Raw genomic sequence first — 18,700 nt, forward strand, 5'->3', positions numbered from 1 at the left:
CTCGTCCAAAGGATCCCCAATGTCCTCCCTGAGCAGCCCAGACCTGGGCCTTCATCTCACTGGACGCTCTGGATACAAACACCTACTACTGGTCATATTTCGAGTTATAAACATTATCTTCTATAATTGTAGGTGAGAGATGGTTTAGGAACCAGACAGAATAGCCTTACACAACGATTCTAGTTTTTTTTTTCTTTCTTCTTTTTTTTTTGCGCAAAAATCTTTCTACAATTCTATAATTTATTTTTCTTGTCTCGTCTCATTCGGTAAAGGTAGGCTTGTTCAAAGCTTGTGACGTCATCTCTCAGCCGGAGTTCAGTACCTTGTAGAGCGACAGTGGAAGACGTCTTCCAGTCTGTCTGCTGCGGCTATCCTTACAAGCCACCAAGCCAACACCATATACATGTTGCACTAATTTAACACCTTCATGTTATTCATCTACCTGCCTACCTGCCTGGAAACTTTCACTTATGTCAATTTTTTGTTTTTTCTTGGCTCGTGCTTTTCTTGAAGCTCCAACGGTCGACAAGCGTCACCACACTTTAAAATAACATAACACTTAAAGAGAAGACAAGAAGAAAAGAGAAAAACAAATAAACTATGATATTTTCAGATTAGATGTATAGACAGACGGAGAGACAGACAGACAGGCAGGTAGGCAGAAAGAAGGGGAGAGCCTGAAACAGAGAAGGGGAGAGCCCAGAACAGGGATCCTCCATCACCTGAGGCTGATATATTTCACCACAGTCTTAATAAAAGCAACCCTCTCTCTAGGTGCTATTATGGTTTGTGATTTGATATTGAGTCACTGTAGTTATATGAGGCTTATCTCCAAGACTTAATGTGTTTGAGTACAAGTCTGCAGACGACTCTTACGAGAACTGCTGATCAAAATAAAACAAGATACAAGATATCGATAGAGAGATTATCTATATATACTGTATATAGATATAAATAAATCGAAAGAGACCACGCTCTGATAAAGTCGACCAATGACAATCCAGGTCTTCAAGCCACGTTACATCTCAATGTCCAGACTCCCCATGTCGCAGTGAGAGTTAAACCAAAAAAAAACACCCCCTCATCCAACAACATGGCAGCAGTTATAACCTAGTGTCTGCGAACACACACACACACACACACACACACACACACACACACACACACACACACACACTCTCTTCACTCCCTCCGTTCTCGTGGACGCCTTATTTTTTGGATCGTTTGGACGCTCTTCACTTCCTCCCTCGTGATGCCCTATCGTTTGGACGCTCTCCGACGCTCCGTGGTCGCGATGGACATTGTGTTTAGGGAAGAGGGGGAAAATGGTGTAACTTTGTAAATAATAACAAACCTTGATGCTGAAGTTGTAGATAAATATTCGAAACTCATCCATGACTCTCTGTCTGCCTTTGCTGCCATTTTAACACCTAACATATTCCACTAAATACATATTGTACAGATACTTTATATATTCTATATACTGTACTGAGAATGTAGCTACATTCTTAGTAGGACAGGAATATATATTGTACTGAGAATGTAGCTATTCTACTGAATACATACCTAAAGAATGCATAGTTTACTGAGAATGTAACTTTTTCACAGAAAATGTCCCCATTCCACTTTTGTACATTTTTATTAAAATCGGAAAAGTGTGACTACGAAAATTAACTTCTTGAATTGTTTCCTTAAAAAGAAATAGATTATTTGATCAAAATTAACATTTCACTTAAAAAAAAATTCTTGACTGCAATCTTTAACCATTTTACATCAATAAACGTCATAATCATCCAGGAGAAAACAGACATTGAACCACAGTAAGTTATTTAATGATGAGTTACAGTAACTTTGTTTTATGTTAGTCTCTTAATAGAATTCTCCTTGTCAAATGAACAGTACATTATAATAGAAATACATTTTTCTAAGATAGTAGAGATTCTTATTTAGGAAACCACATTATTTGTTTTGGTTGCTTGATCATTTTATCATGAAACAAAGGTCCTAGTCTATTATATTGACAGGTGAGATGATCAGGGGGGCAGGGTTGTCACACGGACAGAGGAATGGATAGAGAGGCTCGCTGAAGGTGTAGCCAGTAGCAGAGTAGATATGAACCCTGGCTTCTACATCGTAGAAGGAGACCACACCCTCATCATAATCAACAAACACCCCCACCTTCTGGAGCTCAGCTCTCAGAGGGAGACAGACATCAGGGTCGTCATTGAATACCAACCCATCATTGTCGTAGTAAAGTGTCCATAAACCCGTCTCAGGGGTCTCTATGATCTGATCTTTTCTGTCGATGGACTCTCTGGCAACTCCGAAAGACCATTTAGTCTTGTCTTTAACCTGGACCTCAAAGTAAAATCTCCCTGAGGAGAAGCTCTGCCTCGTGAGAACACATACACACTGTGTAAATCTCTTCGGGTTGTCTGGGAGTTCCTTCTCTTCATCTTCATCATGTACTTGTTTCCCATCCTCAGAGAGGGTGAGACAGGGATGAGCTGTATCAGGATCCAGAGTCACATCTACTTCATACTGCTGGACTCTCTTCAGTTCAGCATCCTCACACAGCTTCTCCATCTCCATGTTCAGTGTCTCCTCCAGCTGATCCAGGGATCTCCTCAAGGTCCCTACGTATGACGGAGGACGGATCTCCACCGTCATCCAGTCCCTGGTGTGTGGAGGATCCTTCAGGGATTTGAAGGCTTTGAGGAAGTGAAGGTGGTCTTTAGTGTGTGAGAGCTGCTTCACCTCTGAGCTTCTATTGGTCAGGTCTTCTATTTCCTTCTCCAGCTCTTTGATGAAGTCTTCAGCTTGTTTCTCTGTGGATTTCAGTCTCTCTTTAACCATCCGGTTGAGATCATCCTGGCACTTTTCAATGCAGCGCTTCAGTGCAGTGAGGACCTGCACACCATCGGCTATCGCACTGTCTGCGTCTTCTTTGCTGCGTTTAGCTGTGTCTTTAATCTCCTTAATCTTTTGTTTTCTCTCCTGGATCATCTGATGAACTTCAGCCTCCATCTTCCCCAGCTGGGCCTTTTTCACTACATATTCTTCTTTTAGTGGTACAACAGGATGGAACCTGTGGGTGGTCGCTGTGCAGAACTGACACACACACACCTGTTCAATCATGCAAAAGAGCTCCAGTAGTTGATTGTGTTTCTTACACATTCTATCTTCCAGAAGGTCCATAGGCTCGACCAACTGATGTTTCTTCAGGCCTGCGACTCTCTGATGTGGTTCCAGGTGGGTTTGGCAGTAAGAGATAAGACACACTAGGCAGGACTTCACGGCTTTCAGCTGGGTCCCAGTACAGACGTCACATGGAACTTCTCCTGGTTTAACAAAAGGCTGCTCTTTTACTCGTACGGATGTTCGAAACTGAGCGGCCAGCTCTGATAAGAGGGTATTGATCCATAAATCAGGTCTTGTGTTGAAAAGCATGTTGCAAAGAGGACATATGTACTTGATTTGTTCATTCCAGAACTCTGTAATACAGGTTCTGCAGAAGTTGTGTCCACATGGTGTGGTGACTGGACTGCTGAATGAATCCAGACAGATGGGACATGAAAAGTTCTCTTCAGACCAGGAAGGGTTAGCAGAGGCCATTCCTAGACACAGACTACAATGGTTTTGTATTTAGCAAGTGCATTAGTTTTTAATTCCATAACAGAAAGAAAGGTTTTAACTTTTCTCAAAGTTGTGCTGCTTTACTCACCTTGTTGTTATTTCCGTCTGTCAGATTATTTGTTGCAAAATGCGTTCTTTTTTTCCTCCTGAAAGAGAGAACTGCTTTCACATCGGATGGATTTGGTTTATGGGAATGGTATGTTTTTTTCCTGATAAAGACATCCTCTGCTCTCCTCCCATAACACCTGGCTCCTCCCCTAACACCTGGCTCCTCCCCTAACACCTGGCTCCGCCCCCACGGTCAAGAACCATTCACCCACGACTTAATCAAGCAGAATCATTTTTATTTATTTATTTATTTGTTAACCTTTATTTAACCGGGCAAGAATTGCTTGAGATCAAATGACCTCTTATTCGAGCAAGGCCTTTTGTTTCTTTCTAAACACAATAACCCTGCAGTGAAAAAATTAGAGAATAAGAATCACATTTTAGACAATAGGGTTACAGTCATAAAATAACTTTCAGTAAAGTTTTGAAGGGAAACCCAGCATGCTGTATGAGCTGGTCCCAACCCACTGTAAGAATGTAAAAAATGCATTCTGGCTGACGTCTGGGAGACGGTAGTTTTCCATCGATGGGCAGGGCTTGATTGCAGATCCGGTTTTCACCGACTATGGGGTCAGCCAGAACATTTGCTTGAGGTAACCTGATAACCCAGAACTGTCGGTAAATGTTAACAAGTACAGTAGCATGTGTTTAATAGAGGGCCATTTGAGGGCATATTTACATGCGTTTTTAGATTTGTCATCAGTGTTTCTAATAACGCCGTTTAAAAGAATGGCGTTAGGTAACGCCGTATTATTTTCTCAGTAACGGTGTAATCAAACTTATTACTGTTTCCCTCGTTACAACGCCGTTACCGTTACTGTATGTTAAATGCGATGCGTTACTATGAATTGATTGAATTGAACTGCGTAATCCGAACGCACCCCTGGCTCCACACACAAACTGCTCGGGAGGAGACCGGATGGGTTAACAACGAGATAAGCGATTATGATTGGCTAAGGCAGAGTCATGTTTCATGGTAGCCAATCGGATCCAGGGCCCTATTTTAACGGTCTGAAACGCAAGTGGGAAGCGCAAAGCGCAAGTAGCTTTGTGGGCGGTTCTACGGCGCTATCGCTATTTTACAGGCGGATAAATGACACTTGCGTCGCGGCGCAAGTGTCAAAAGGGTTGGTCTGAAGCAGCCTAGTTACCCGTAGGTGTGGTTTGGGCGTAACGTCAAACAAACCAATGAGAGTGCCAGCTCCCATCCCCTTTAAGAGCCATGAGCGCATTTGAATCGGACGAGTTGATATTTTGACAGCGCGTCTGCAGTCTCCGATGAGACAGATGCACATGAATTTCAAACTGCAAATGGCTCAGTTTATTGCCAAATAATATGGCCTAATTCACACATGGAATAAGGGGTTTTCTTCCACAACTTCAGAAATACTGAGTCCTCAAATAAATTTCGGCAAAGAAAACGTATAGGCCTATGATATAACATGATATGCGGCAACTCTAGTTCTATTTAATGATATACGGCGTACGCAATACATTATAAACATTGTTTCTTATCAGTATTGTATGCTATCCTAATATGCATGTGTCCCCGCGGTAATAGACATTGCCATTGATTGTATTATGCGTTACGTGTTTAGTTTGCGTGTGTTTAAACAGAGCACACACGCGCGCCCGCATTCATTCATTCTTTTTAACACTCACTCACGGTAAAACAATGTTTTTCACGATCAAATACTCATCAATCCTAAAAGTTATGGGCATGTAGGCCTACACTGTAATGGCTAAAACTTGTCAATTGTTTTACCACTTCTTGTGAGTTCCGGTGTTTGCTTTGTTGAACGCGTGAAAATAGAGTCCATGAGACGTGGCTATAATGAACTTGACTTTGTTTATTTCTAACATCAGATGTAAATTAAAGCATTGAAGTTTTGTCTTTGTTTCTTTGTTTGTTGGTTCAGCTCAGTTGCGTTTCCTCGCCACGGTCCCGTCAGGTTCATGACAGGTTCACATCCAGTAGGCACGTTCTGCTCACGGTCAATAATGGTATTCGCAGGCCGGAACTCTCCACTCTCCTTGGCCTGGCACACCTTTATGCTATAGACAATTAGTGCCTTACCTATAGGGGGCACACACTCAGAAACTAATTACAATTTCCAAATTTGGGACAATTCAATACAAATAAGTTCACTAATAATAATTTTGTCACACAAACTAAAATATCAAACTGAATACTCAAAAAAGGTCTCAAATGGCTCCTACACACCGGCCCCTAATAGTGTGCATGGGCAACTATTACAACACTCAAATCATAAAGGAGTCTAAATTCATTGTAGTTTACTGTTACCATTAATTCAAATCATCATGAGTAGGTACTACTTATCTCTGGCCGATGACTTTGTGGTCATCTTGTCTGCTCCTTCCAGAAGCAGACAGAGCTTGGTTACTGGCCTCTCAACACGCCAGTCTTTGTAATAATTTTCACTGTCCTCACCAAACCTCTGGAATCTGGTTTGACTTCTATTATTCTTCCAAGGTTCCAAGACCAACGAGGGGCTGAACTGTCCACTACCATCACAATGTCATCTACTTGGAATCCTTTCCTGACTGTAGTCCATTTTTGTCTTTCCTGTAACAGCGGTAGGTATTCTTTGGTCCATCTCTTCCAAAAGATGTCGGCAAGAAACTGAACTTGTTTCCAGCGCCATCTGATGTATGTGTCTGACTTCTGAAATAGTCCAGGGGGAAAAGCAGGATGGGCTCTTTCTGTAGGGAGTTTGTCCCTGTCCAAATCAAGTTCTTTCATTTCAGTCGCTCGGTCTTCTTTGGGGATATGAGACAGTACAGTGCGACTGTTACTCACCCATTTGGTTAGATGGAATCCTCCCTTGTGGCAAACACAGGTAAGGTCTCTCACCAGGTCGACGGCTTCATTTTCTGTTTCAAGAGACTTGCCGTCTTCTCTTTCAAGTTCAGCTTGTGTCACCACTTCAGCATGTCCATTGCTGATCACATCCTCCATAAACTCTGTGTACTCATTTTTGAATGTTTCATTTCTTTTTAACTTCCTTTTCAGGCCTATTAGGCGCTGCTCTGCAATTTTGATCAATCTTTTATCCTCTATTGACATTTCTTTGTCATCTAATTTCTCATTGAAGTCATGATTGTACTGTTGTACAATCAAATCTTCCAGCTTTGCAACTGATGTTCTGTTGACAGTAACTTTCTGATGCCCACTGCTGTCTGTCACGACACTCATCTAGAGGACCATTAACAACCCATCCCAATAGGGTCTTCACAGCATATGGCCCATTTTCACGACTATTTATTATTTCCCATGGTTCAATTGCTTTGGGAGCATTGTTGCCAATCAACAGCTCCACTTCAGCCTTGATTTTCGGGATCTGGATCTCACTCAAGTAAGGCCACCTAGCTAGCTCTTCTGTCTTTAGAATGCTGTCGGTGTCTACAGGCATACTCTTTTGTGTGTACACCTCAGGGAGTGCAATAAAATTGTTTTCGTTCAATGCACTAACCTCTATTCCATTTGCCATGTAGGTAATCACAGATTGTTCTTGGTTCATTGTCCTTAAGAGGATGTTGGTCCTTTTTCCTCTGATGTTCAGCTTGTTCAGGAGATTTTCTGTGCAAAAAGTAGCAGAGCTGCCAGGATCTAGAAAGGCATAGGTGTTAATAATCGTACTACCTCTTGTGCTTTTTACTTGAACAGGTACAATGGACAAAGTGCAATTCTGTACATTACCGGCCCCAGTATGTTCATCAGTTTTGACAGACACCTGCAGGCTCTTCAGTGTGGTCTCTTTGATATGCAAGGCACTTGGATGCTGCTTGTTGCAGATGGTGCACTGGAGACGTTTCCCACAGTCCTTGCTGATGTGTTCAGCCTTTGCCAGACATCCAAAGCAGACTCCATTCTGCATTACAAATTCAATTTTCTCTTCATGTGGTCTTGAATCAAACTGAACACGTCATGAGCTCATGCTTACCATTGCAGAAGAGACATGCTTTATCTGGCACCATGTTTTGGTTTGCTCTTGGTTGGTCTCGTGTCATGGTTTCCTCTGACGTCCGCTGAATCGGCTTCACGTCAACTTGTGTAGCAAAACTACCTTTAGGATGTGGCTTCACTGGGGGTCTGGATATGATCCTGCTGGAGCTAGGCTCCTGAATGTCACCAAAAACTGGATCTGAGACAATGGAAGCTTGTTTTTCAATGAAGGATACCAGGTCAGCCATTCTCACTCTGATATCGCGTTGTTGTATTTCGCAGCTGGTCATGCACTGGTCTAGCAGTACTGAAAGACGGTGAAAGAGATGGCATTCTAGGTATTCTAGGTGTTCTAGCTGTTGTGGTCAAAACAGGGAATTGCACATGAACCCCATCTTTAGGCCTTGTATCTCTTACAGTCTGTTCAGCAATTGGCTCAGAAATCTTTTCAATATTCTCCTCATAATACGAATTCATTGCATTCAATTCTGTATGGTTAAATGCATTGAATGTTGTATCAACAGCTTGTGCTTCAGCATTTCTGAGATAGTTAATTTTGGCTGTAGTTGCAGACAATTCAGCTTGTAAGTCATGAGCCTCCATTCTCTTTCTGCTGAGCTCCTTTCTCTTTCTCAGTTCATCTTCCTCCTTTCTCAGTTCATCTTGCTCATCCTCTAACGCATGCTTTTTCTGTAAAGCTGCAGCCTTAACGAGTAGTGCTTCTCTGTCTGCCTCTGCACAGATGCGCACAGCTGTCGTGGATGAAACAGAGCTAGTGCTTCTCAAGGAAAGCCTATCTTCCTCAGTAGGCCCGACACTGATATCAGGATTATTTTCCAATCCAGTATAGGAAACGGTAACTTCATGCAAACGATTTTCAATTGAATCTATCCACCTCGTGACGTTGGCTAAAAAGGTGGTTATCGGCTCAAGCCTCGGTGCATACCAGGACTTAGTATCCTCATTTCGATCTTCCTCTTCTAACATTTCTTGGTATGAATCATCAAGAGATTTGTATTCCTCTAACATGTTATTAAACATAACCATATTACTTTTCACTTCATTAAAACTTGTTTCGTCATTCATCAAAGTATTTACAATGTTCATTCGTCTCGTCAAATGACACAATTTGCCCGACCTCGATGAGCGCAATCTGGCTGCTTCATTGAGGTTTTCTTCAGGTAGGCCCAAACTGGCCTCCTTCACGGGATCTGTCATCTTATATCAATACAATTTTCATTCGTTCTCACAAAAACTGTTCTTCAACTTCATCAAACCCAGAATTTCAACAAAAAGCCTTTCTATCGTGCTCTGTATGCGTAAATTGCGTTTGTCCATGCACGATATGGCACAAAAAAGGTTTCAAAAGTATAGTCCATCCATAGTACATTGCATTCAAATGGGAAGCGAACATACCTCCGATCAAGTTAATTGATTGGTTTGTTTGTTGCGCATGGTGCGCTGCTGCTTCTCAGTGAAAGGTTCGTAGTAATCCAAGGGTTGGCTTGTTCCAAGGGTAATGCAATTATATCCAGTAATGATCCATCAAAAGGTCCAAAGTTGCGTCATTATTGACTATTGTAATGGCTAAAACTTGTCAATTGTTTTACCACTTCTTGTGAGTTCCGGTGTTTGCTTTGTTGAACGCGTGAAAATAGAGTCCATGAGACGTGGCTATAATGAACTTGACTTTGTTTATTTCTAACATCAGATGTAAATTAAAGCATTGAAGTTTTGTCTTTGTTTCTTTGTTTGTTGGTTCAGCTCAGTTGCGTTTCCTCGCCACGGTCCCGTCAGGTTCATGACAGGTTCACATCCAGTAGGCACGTTCTGCTCACGGTCAATAATGGTATTCGCAGGCCGGAACTCTCCACTCTCCTTGGCCTGGCACACCTTTATGCTATAGACAATTAGTGCCTTACCTATAGGGGGCACACACTCAGAAACAAATTACAATTTCCTAATTTGGGACAATTCAATACAAATAAGTTCACTAATAATAATTTTGTCACACAAACTAAAATATCAAACTGAATACTCAAAAAAGGTCTCAAATGGCTCCTACATACACGATGTCTCTGTCAAGAAAATATGTGTTTGCTGTACGGTGTTTGCAGATGCATTGATTTAAAAGTACAACTTATTACCGCTGCATCAGCTGTTCTTTACCAAATAATTTACCACGAATGTGCGGCTAGGTAGATGGGAGAAGCAAAGTGTATGCACGAGGTGCACAAGCAATCCGTATGCATCGCATGTGCATGTATGCATGCGCCCTTAAAATAGCATCTGAACAACGCGCCACTGACTTTAAACCAGGTATTTCCTGGTCAGTAGCGCAATGGTATTCAGAAACGGCAAAATACTGTTTGCGCCAGAATACGCCTCCTCCTTCCGCCGAACCGCCCCTTGGGGCGCATGATCAATCCCTAATTTACCGGCGAGTGGCGGTGGTGGGAAAAGAACGCTCTGCGCCAGTTGTAAACTAGCAACGACACATGCGCCAGTGACTAAGTCACTTGCGCCGGATGCAAGATAGGGCCCCCAGTGTTTTTACACACAAGCCTGGACACACCAAACTGATTCGATTAAGTAGCAGAAAAGGCGAGTCTGAAAAGTTGGCAATTTCAGTAGTATTCGGCAGATGTTCCAAAGCCTTTGCAGCCAAGCAAATAAAAATTCAGTTGGAAGTATATCAGGGCCTTGAATGGGCAGTTCAATCATTTAAAAAATCCAAATCCAAAATCCAAATTCTTTGACATATAGCAACTTTTTTTTTTTACAGTAACGCAAATAGTTACTTTCACTGGTAACTAGTTACTTTTATTATAGAGTAATTCAGTTACTAACTCAGTTACTTTTTGAAACAAGTAGTGAGTAACTATAACTGATTACTTTTTTAAAGTAACGTTCCCAAATCTGGTCATCATATAAGGTTCTTTATTTCCCTGTTATACACACAACAACACAGGACACACACACACTCACACACAAACAGGTGTCACCATCCCAACAACTCAGCATGAAACAAAAGTCAGTCAGTCAGACAGGTCAGGTCAGGTCAGGTCAGGTCAGGTCAGGTTCTCTCTCTCTCTCTCTCTCTCTCTCTCTCTCTCTCTCTCTCTCTCTCTCTCTCTCTCTCTCTGTTTACCAGTTAAAAAATCATTGACATGACCTTTAAGGCTAAAAGCTAGGCTAGTATTTAAGCCCTCTAAACCCTAAGCCCAGAGGACAAGGAAACACCCCCTAAAAGCACAGAGGGAAGGAACCCTGGACTGAACGATAATAAAAGACCTTAGTGAAAGTTATAACACTTTAGACAACACAACATTTATCACAAATGAGAGTTAGATTTGTTTTAATAAACGGTGACTCAACGATTACAGGAATCCTTTGGTGATTTGACTCTCTAGTCCCTGGTGGCTCGACCGGTAGAGCTTGGCAGTTGGTGCCGCGCCCTCAGAGAACCACAGAATGGCCCGTAGTTCAGGAAGGAAATTAATTCATAAATTAATTCATGACTTTTAATCGATACTTCAAGCAGACATCTTTTCTACACCATTTATAGATCGGTTTGCATTATTTCTATTCGCTGACTCCCTCTCTAGGTGAAACACCTGCTGGTTCAGGCATCACCTCTGATTTGCTGATTAGGCGCTGATGCGACACACCTGTCCTGGGCTTATTGAAGCTGAACTGAAGGGGCGTTCACAGGGGAGCCGGCAGCCCTGCAGCCCCACAATGAACCAGGACTGTTGAGGGGCTCAGGGGACCCCGTTGGTTGGTTTGTTTAGACTCCTCGTCCAAAGGATTACCAATGTCCTCCCTGAGCAGCCCAGACCTGGGCCTTCATCTCACTGGACACTCTGGATACAAACGCCATGATAATGGTCATATTGTGAGTTATAATTTGGCTAACATGATCTTCTATAATTGTAGGTGAGAGGTGGTTTAGGAACCTGACAGAATTGCCACATACAACGAGTCTTGTTATTAAAACGATTGAGGTTTTGTATGGCACAAAAAAGCTGTCAACAATTCTAAGCTTTCTCTTACTTATCTCATCACATTTTGGACAGGTAGTACTACCTGCAAAGTGTTTCACATTTGTACTTCTATTTAAGTGGAGTATGTCCATCGGGGGCCAAAGTTCAGCACTATTCAAATTTCAGGGCGGTAGGACCTTCCTATCTCAAAAACTGTTTTTCTTGTTGTTCTCGGGGCCCCGGGCAATGTGTGTAAACATTTTAGCATCCCTAGCTATCTCGAAAAGGCCGGAAAAGGGGCGTGACCTCCAACAGTACAATAAATGTACATAAGACAGAGGTTCGTTTCTAGTCCCCATTTTTGGTGGGATGGAGGTGTACATTTGTGGCTTAAGGTGTGTAGACACAGCTGGCCGGTGGCCACGTTTTTGAAGTCTGGGGTCAAAAGGTCAAAAGGAGCCGGCACCACGCCGCTTATGAGATAACAAAAAGTTAATGTGTATTTCTCTCATAACTTTTTGTCATTATTAAAGAGAGGCCGGATCCTCAGATATGCATGTTGGATGGCTAGGGTGTAGGTCTGGGAAGAACTTCAGGCCAAAATCTTGCAAGCGAGCCGCTGGGTGAGGTGCAACGAGATGGAGCACTTGCTGAGTTATTTCCTGTAGGGCTGGAGCCCCAGGTTGATGCGTACGCGTCCTTTGAGACCCCCTTTGATACACTCGCTCGCCCCTTTGATACACTAGCTCGCTGTGGGCGTGCATGAACCATGAACCAACGGGTCGGCGCCTAGCTGTAAACAGTGCCGCGCCTATGAATGTGACGTATTAATCACGCGACACAACAAATCGATGACCAAATTCGTTGCCAACGCTTTTAGTAATCGATTTTAATCGATTTTATTATTTTAGGGTTGCAGCCCTAAATGAATGCAACGTTTATATGGCTTGGTGGCTGGTGTGTCGAGGATAGCCGCAGACAACAGAGTGAGAGACGTCTTCCGCTGTCGCTCTCGAAGGTGCAGGACTTTGGCTGAGTGATGACGTCACACGCTTTAGAGCCATTGGCCGCGTGGTTTTGGGAATCACCCCCGGTGTACATACTCTTTATTAGGGATGCACGATATATCGGCAGTGATATCGTTATCGGCCGATGTTAGTCATTTTTTAACATATCGGCATCGGCCCGATAAGTAAAACTGGTCCGATATTAACAGCCGATATTTATTTCCGTCTAGTTGCCGTTGTGTGTGTTTTTTGCCCATGTGCAGCTTGTTTGGTCATGTGACATTGTCAGTGACGCAGCCAGAGACGCACGAAGAGGCAGTACAGGAGTGTTTGTCACCTTAACTGAAAAGAATCAATGTCGGCGGTTTGGATGTTTTTTACGGTCTCAAATGAAGGTACTCGAATTGCAATATGCAGTACTTGCAAAGCCGAATCAATGCGCGGAGGATGCCGTGTCAAATCATTATATACATTATCGTAGCGAAATACAGTTTCGGTTGTGTTTTATTTGGTGTTCCATTATCCCATTGAAACGGAAACCGGAACCGGAACCGGATATGTTTATATTTGGTTGTAGTCTTTTCGCTCGGTTCTCCAGATCAACAATAGGGCTAGAACCGAGTGAAAAGACTACAACCAACCTCTCTTGATATATTTGATTTAGCCTATTTCACAGATTTGAGTTGAAATTGACTTAAACTTGAAACACTTTTTGGAATTTATTAGAATTAATTTATTTGTCTGGTTACCATGAATATTGGCAAATTTGATTTAAGTTATAAAACCTTGTCAAGATATTTTGATTTGTGATCGTTATTGTGATTTATGATCCAAACTTTTTCATAGATGCAAGTTGTAAAAGTAGCCTAAAACTAACACTGTTAGTAACTTGTGTTTGTTATGGATGCCCTGTAACTTGTTGAAGAAACAATGTATTTCGAAGTTTTGGTAAATAAAGAAAGGAATAACTTTTTCATATTCAGTGTTTACATGTTCTTCAGTATACAAAATAATCATAGAAACTTGTTTTTATACCAATATCGATATCGGTAAATATCGGTTATCGGCCGTAACAGCAATTTTAATATCGGATATCGGTATCGGTCAAAATTTTCATGATGAGATGAGATAGAAAAAGAAAGCATAGAATTGTCTAAAGATTTTTTAATGTTGGCGAACTGACCGACGCAAACTGAATCAAGGAAAATAATCATGAAATCCATCACTACTGCACACCTGTTAAACATTGAATAATCAGTGTGTACAGGTTAAACCAGCCATTTAAAGAACCGTTTATACACAAGTATTAATGCAGGGCCATGGCCAGTGGCAAACAGTGGGAAGAAAGTCAGCAGCGCTGCTAATGTAACTCTTAGCAAACACAACGTGTTCTCTTAGCAAGCACCAGATTCCAAACGAGACCCCTGACGTGAACAACAAATATTTATTGCAGTATTTTCATTGACGCAAATAAACTCTTCATATACTTTTACTGACTATTGCAGTAGTCTTCATTCCTTTCCGCATCACGTCTGTCTGCGTTCTAACGTCATCTATTGCCCTCCTCCTGAGTCAAGCAAAAGTTTTGGTTTTGAGAGCGAGGAGAGTTGATCATGGACCTATAAAGAAAGGAGTGGATCGGGTGGCGTGTGGTGGCCGTTCGGCCATCTTTGTAGTCCCCACACTGACTACAGGAACACACTTCTTAAGATGTGTTATTACATGTCCTTAAGGGTTTGGTCTCTCACAATTTCCAAATTGTAATAGATATTATCTATATAGTTTAGATATTGTAGTCTGCCCCCAGCATAATAAATATTGTAGAATAAGCCAAGTCTAGATCGTCTCAACCTGTTCAATATTTGTTTCTCAACCCCCGTCAACTACTTCCTCAAAACGCACGCACGCATGCACACACACACACACACGCACACACACACAAATCCATATATGCACACACACACACACACACACACACACACACACACACACACACACACACACACACACACACACACACACACACACACACACACCAAACCCAAGGGGTTTCCATCGAGACTGTTTCGCTGTCTGCTGCTCTCAGCTCTGCTGCTCGTGTGTGCTCTGTGCGCGTGCACATCGGGGAGAGTTTCTACAGTAGCGTAGCACCAATGAGCAGCTCTTTGCTCTCTGTCTTTTTCTGTCGAAAATCGGATCGGGGTTCGATCAACGCCAGTTAATCACGGTTATAGTCGCAAATCCCCACTAAATCCCCACAATGTCTCTCGTTTTGCACCGGCTCTCTTTTAACTCCAGAAAGAAGAGAAAACACATCAACGCATTTGAAGAGGCTGACACGGTGAACGAATGTAGTGCACTCAAGTAAAGTTGGGGCGGAGCCAGAAGGGGAAATTACATCATGTTGAGGAAACGAAACCTAAAGCGCCACAACGTGAAAGCAGTTCTCTATTTCAGGAGTATAATAACACACATTAAATAGTCAGACAGACAGAAACAACAACAAGGTGAGTAAAGCAGCCCAACTATGAAATAAGTAAAAAAAACACTTTCGCCGTTATGGAATAACAAAAACAATGGGATTGTTCAATACATAAACCTTGTCGTCATTGTTTAGGAATGGCCTCTGCTATCACTTCCTGGTCTGGAGAGAACTTTTCATGTCCCATCTGTCTGGATGTGTTCAGCAGTCCAGTTTCAACTCCATGTGGACACAACTACTGCAGAACCTGTATTACTAAGTTCTGGGATGGACAAACCAAGTACAAATGTCCTGTTTGCAACAAGCTTTTCTACAGAAGACCTGATCTACAGGTCAATACCCTCTTAAAAGGGATGGCTGATCAGTTTAGAACGTCCAAACGGGTAAAAGAGCAGCTTTATGTTAAACCAGGAGAAGTTCCCTGTGACTTCTGTATTGGGACCCAGCTGAAGGCTGTGAAGTCCTGCCTAGAGTGTTTCATGTCTTTCTGCCAAACCCACCTGGAGCCACATCAGAGAGTCGCAGTCCTGAAGAAACATCGGCTGGTCGAGCCTATGGACCGTCTGGAAGACAGGATTTGTAAGAAACATGATAGACTTCTGGAAATCTTCTGCCAGAATTACCAGGTGTGTGTGTGTCAGTTCTGCACAGAGGGTGACCACAGGTCCCATCCTGTTGTACCTCTAAAGGAGGAATATGAAGTGAAGGCGGCCCAGCTGGGGAAGATAGAGGCTGAAGTTCTGCTGATGATCCAGGAGAGACAAAAAATTATTCAGGAGATTAAAGACACAGTTAAACGCAGCAAAGCAGATGCAGACAGAGAGATTGCCGATAGTGTGCAGGTCCTCACAGGTCTGATGCGCTGCCTTGAAAAGTGCCAGGATGATCTCAACCAAATGGTTAAAGAGAGACTGAAATCCACAGAAAAAAAAGCAGAAGAATTCATCAAAGAGCTGGAGCAGGAAATAGAAGATTTGACCAATAGAAGCTCAGAGGTGAAGCTGCTCTCCGGCAATAAAGACCACCTCTACTTCCTCCAGACCTTCAGATCCCTGAAGAAACATGCGCCCACCAGGGACTGGACGACGGTGGAGGTCCGTCCTCCGTCATACGTAGGGACCTTGAGGAGATCCTTGGATCAGCTGGAGGAGACACTGAACATGGAGATGAAGAAGCTGGGTGATGCTGAACTGAAGAAGGTCCAGCAGTATGAAGTAGAAGTGACTCTGGATCCTGATACAGACCATCCCAGTCTCATCCTGTCTGAGGATGGGAAACAAGTACATCACGGAGGTGTATGGAAGGAACTCCCAGACAATCCTAAGAGATTTACAAAGAAGTTTTATGTTCTCACGAGGCAGAGCTTCACCTCTGGGAGATATTACTTTGAGGTCCAGGTTAGAGACAAGACTATATGGCGTTTAGGCGTTGCCAGAGAGTCCATCGACAGAAAAGGTCAGATCAGAGTGACCCCTGCGACGGGTTACTGGATTATTACTTTCAACGACGATGTGTTGGGCTTTAATGAGGTCCCTGTTGTCCGTCTCCCTCTGAGAGGTAAGCTCCAGAAGGTGGGGGTGTTTGTTGATTATGATGAGGGTCTGGTCTCCTTCTATGATGTAGATGCCAGGGTTCATATCTACTCTGCTACTCGCTGCACCTTTACTGAGCCTCTCTATCCAATCCTCAATCCATGTACACGATGTGATGGTAGAAACTCTGCCCCCCTGATCATCTCACCTGTCAATCAAACAGACTAGGACCTTTGTTTGATAATAAATTAATCTATACCTCAATAATCAATAACTAATGTTGTTACCTGAATTAGAATATGTACCATTTGAGATCTTAGAGAACTGTATTTATATCATAATGTACGCTGTCATTCGACAAGGATAATTTTATTAAGAGACTTACACAAAGCAAGCATTATAAACTCATAAATTATTAAATAACTGTGGTTCAATATCTGTTTTCTCCTGGATGTTTTTGATATGTTTAGTGATGCAAAATTGTTAAACGTTGCAGTCAAGTAAAATGTTGAAAGTGTGAAATGTTCATTTTGATCAAATAATCGATTTATTTTAAACAAAACAATTTAAGAAGTTAATTTTAGTAGTTAAGCGAATAATGTATGACATGACAACACAATCAAATGTTTGTACACTTCAGATAAAAATGTCAGAAAAGTACAATGGGGACTTTTTCTGTGAAATGGGTACATTCTCAGTACACTATGCATTAATTAATTAAGTATGTATTCAGTAGAATAGCTACACTCTCAGTGCAATATGTAGAACATGTATGGGCTCTCTACAATATGTATTCAGTGGAATAGGTATATGTTCTGTACAATATGCTGATGGCTAGTTCAAGCAGTCTCACCTGGCCCCTTAGACTGATTTTACTCGGGCTTGGTGAGGCTGGACGCCTGTTTTGCATTGAGTAATCAATGGCTTTGCGCGCGTGTGTGTGTGTGTGTGTGTGTGTGTGTGTGTGTGTGTGTGTGTGTGTGTGTGTGTGTGTGTGTGTGTGTGTGTGTGTGTGTGTGTGTGTTTGTGACCCACTTTAAACACTGTACACTAGTACGGTAGTTCTTCAAACGATGCATTCATTACCTCGACTGGTTTATTTCACTCTATATAGCATTGAATTGAAGATGTTTTTATTTTGAACAAGTAAAGAAAAAGCAAAAAAAAAAGCAATAATAAACAATAAAAGGATGAAACAAGTGCACAGTTACAATAAAGTAATATTTACACACAAATCTTTTGAATTGTAAAAAATTATCTACATATATACTGTATATGACTTCAAGCTTGATGATAACAGCCTTCTAAACCTCCTGGGAGGTAGAGTAGGTCTCTACTGATCCATCGCTATAGGGCTGATAACGTAAACTAACTACGGCTCTGCCGTCTGCCTTCTCTGAACCTTCTACTACTTCAGACATCGTCACTTGTTAAATTTTCAACATTAACCTTGTTCAAACCATTTAACAAATCAACACACTTGTATCTTCAATAATCTGAAAACCGAATTTCGATCACCTTTATACCTTTTTCAGAATTAAAATTTAAGTTCCATATCGCATGTCGGCTTCGTTTTCAGTTGGGTCCCATTGTTTTACGCTGAGGTTAGAGCGCGGAGGACGGGCAGGCAGTGTTGCCGGGTTGGGCGGTTTACCATCTGTGGCATTTTAGCAAGCACACTCTCGCAGTTTGTGAGGACGAAACGCATTCTAGTTATCTTATGGAATTCATTGTCGTTAAATGACTGCATTACAACATTAATCAATCAATATACTTTATTGTCATTGCACATGTTGCAGAGCAACGAAAAATACCAGTTACATTCCGTCCAAGAAACATAAAAGACAGTTTGGGGAGACGGGACGGAGAGACTGTCAGGCGCTCGTTAGATAAGAAACATGCGGCCTGCGTTAGATAGGAAAATTAAAAAAGCTAAACAAGAGGGTGACGAGGGAAAAAAAAGTCAATACCCCAAACTATGC

The 18,700-nt window shown here is 42.2% G+C and overlaps 2 protein-coding genes across 2 annotated transcripts; one reads left to right on the forward strand and one right to left on the reverse strand.

The window, feature by feature from the left end:
• Window positions 1-1,943: 1,943 nt before the first annotated feature.
• Window positions 1,944-3,615, reverse strand: LOC115542324 (E3 ubiquitin-protein ligase TRIM39-like). Its single transcript, XM_030354571.1, has one exon. It carries the CDS (start codon window positions 3,613-3,615, stop codon window positions 2,005-2,007), a length of 1,611 nt encoding a protein of 536 aa, XP_030210431.1. The 3' UTR covers window positions 1,944-2,004.
• An 11,163-nt stretch (window positions 3,616-14,778) lies between these two features.
• On the forward strand, window positions 14,779-17,953 carry LOC115542316 (E3 ubiquitin-protein ligase TRIM39). Its single transcript, XM_030354563.1, has 2 exons — window positions 14,779-15,211; window positions 15,322-17,953. The coding sequence occupies exon 2, from the start codon at window positions 15,324-15,326 to the stop codon at window positions 16,944-16,946; it is 1,623 nt and encodes a 540-aa protein (XP_030210423.1). The 5' UTR covers window positions 14,779-15,211; window positions 15,322-15,323; the 3' UTR covers window positions 16,947-17,953.
• Window positions 17,954-18,700: the final 747 nt, after the last annotated feature.

This window comes from Gadus morhua, chromosome 4 (genome assembly GCF_902167405.1).
Source record: "Gadus morhua chromosome 4, gadMor3.0, whole genome shotgun sequence".
NCBI classification, from domain to species: Eukaryota; Metazoa; Chordata; class Actinopteri; order Gadiformes; family Gadidae; genus Gadus; species Gadus morhua.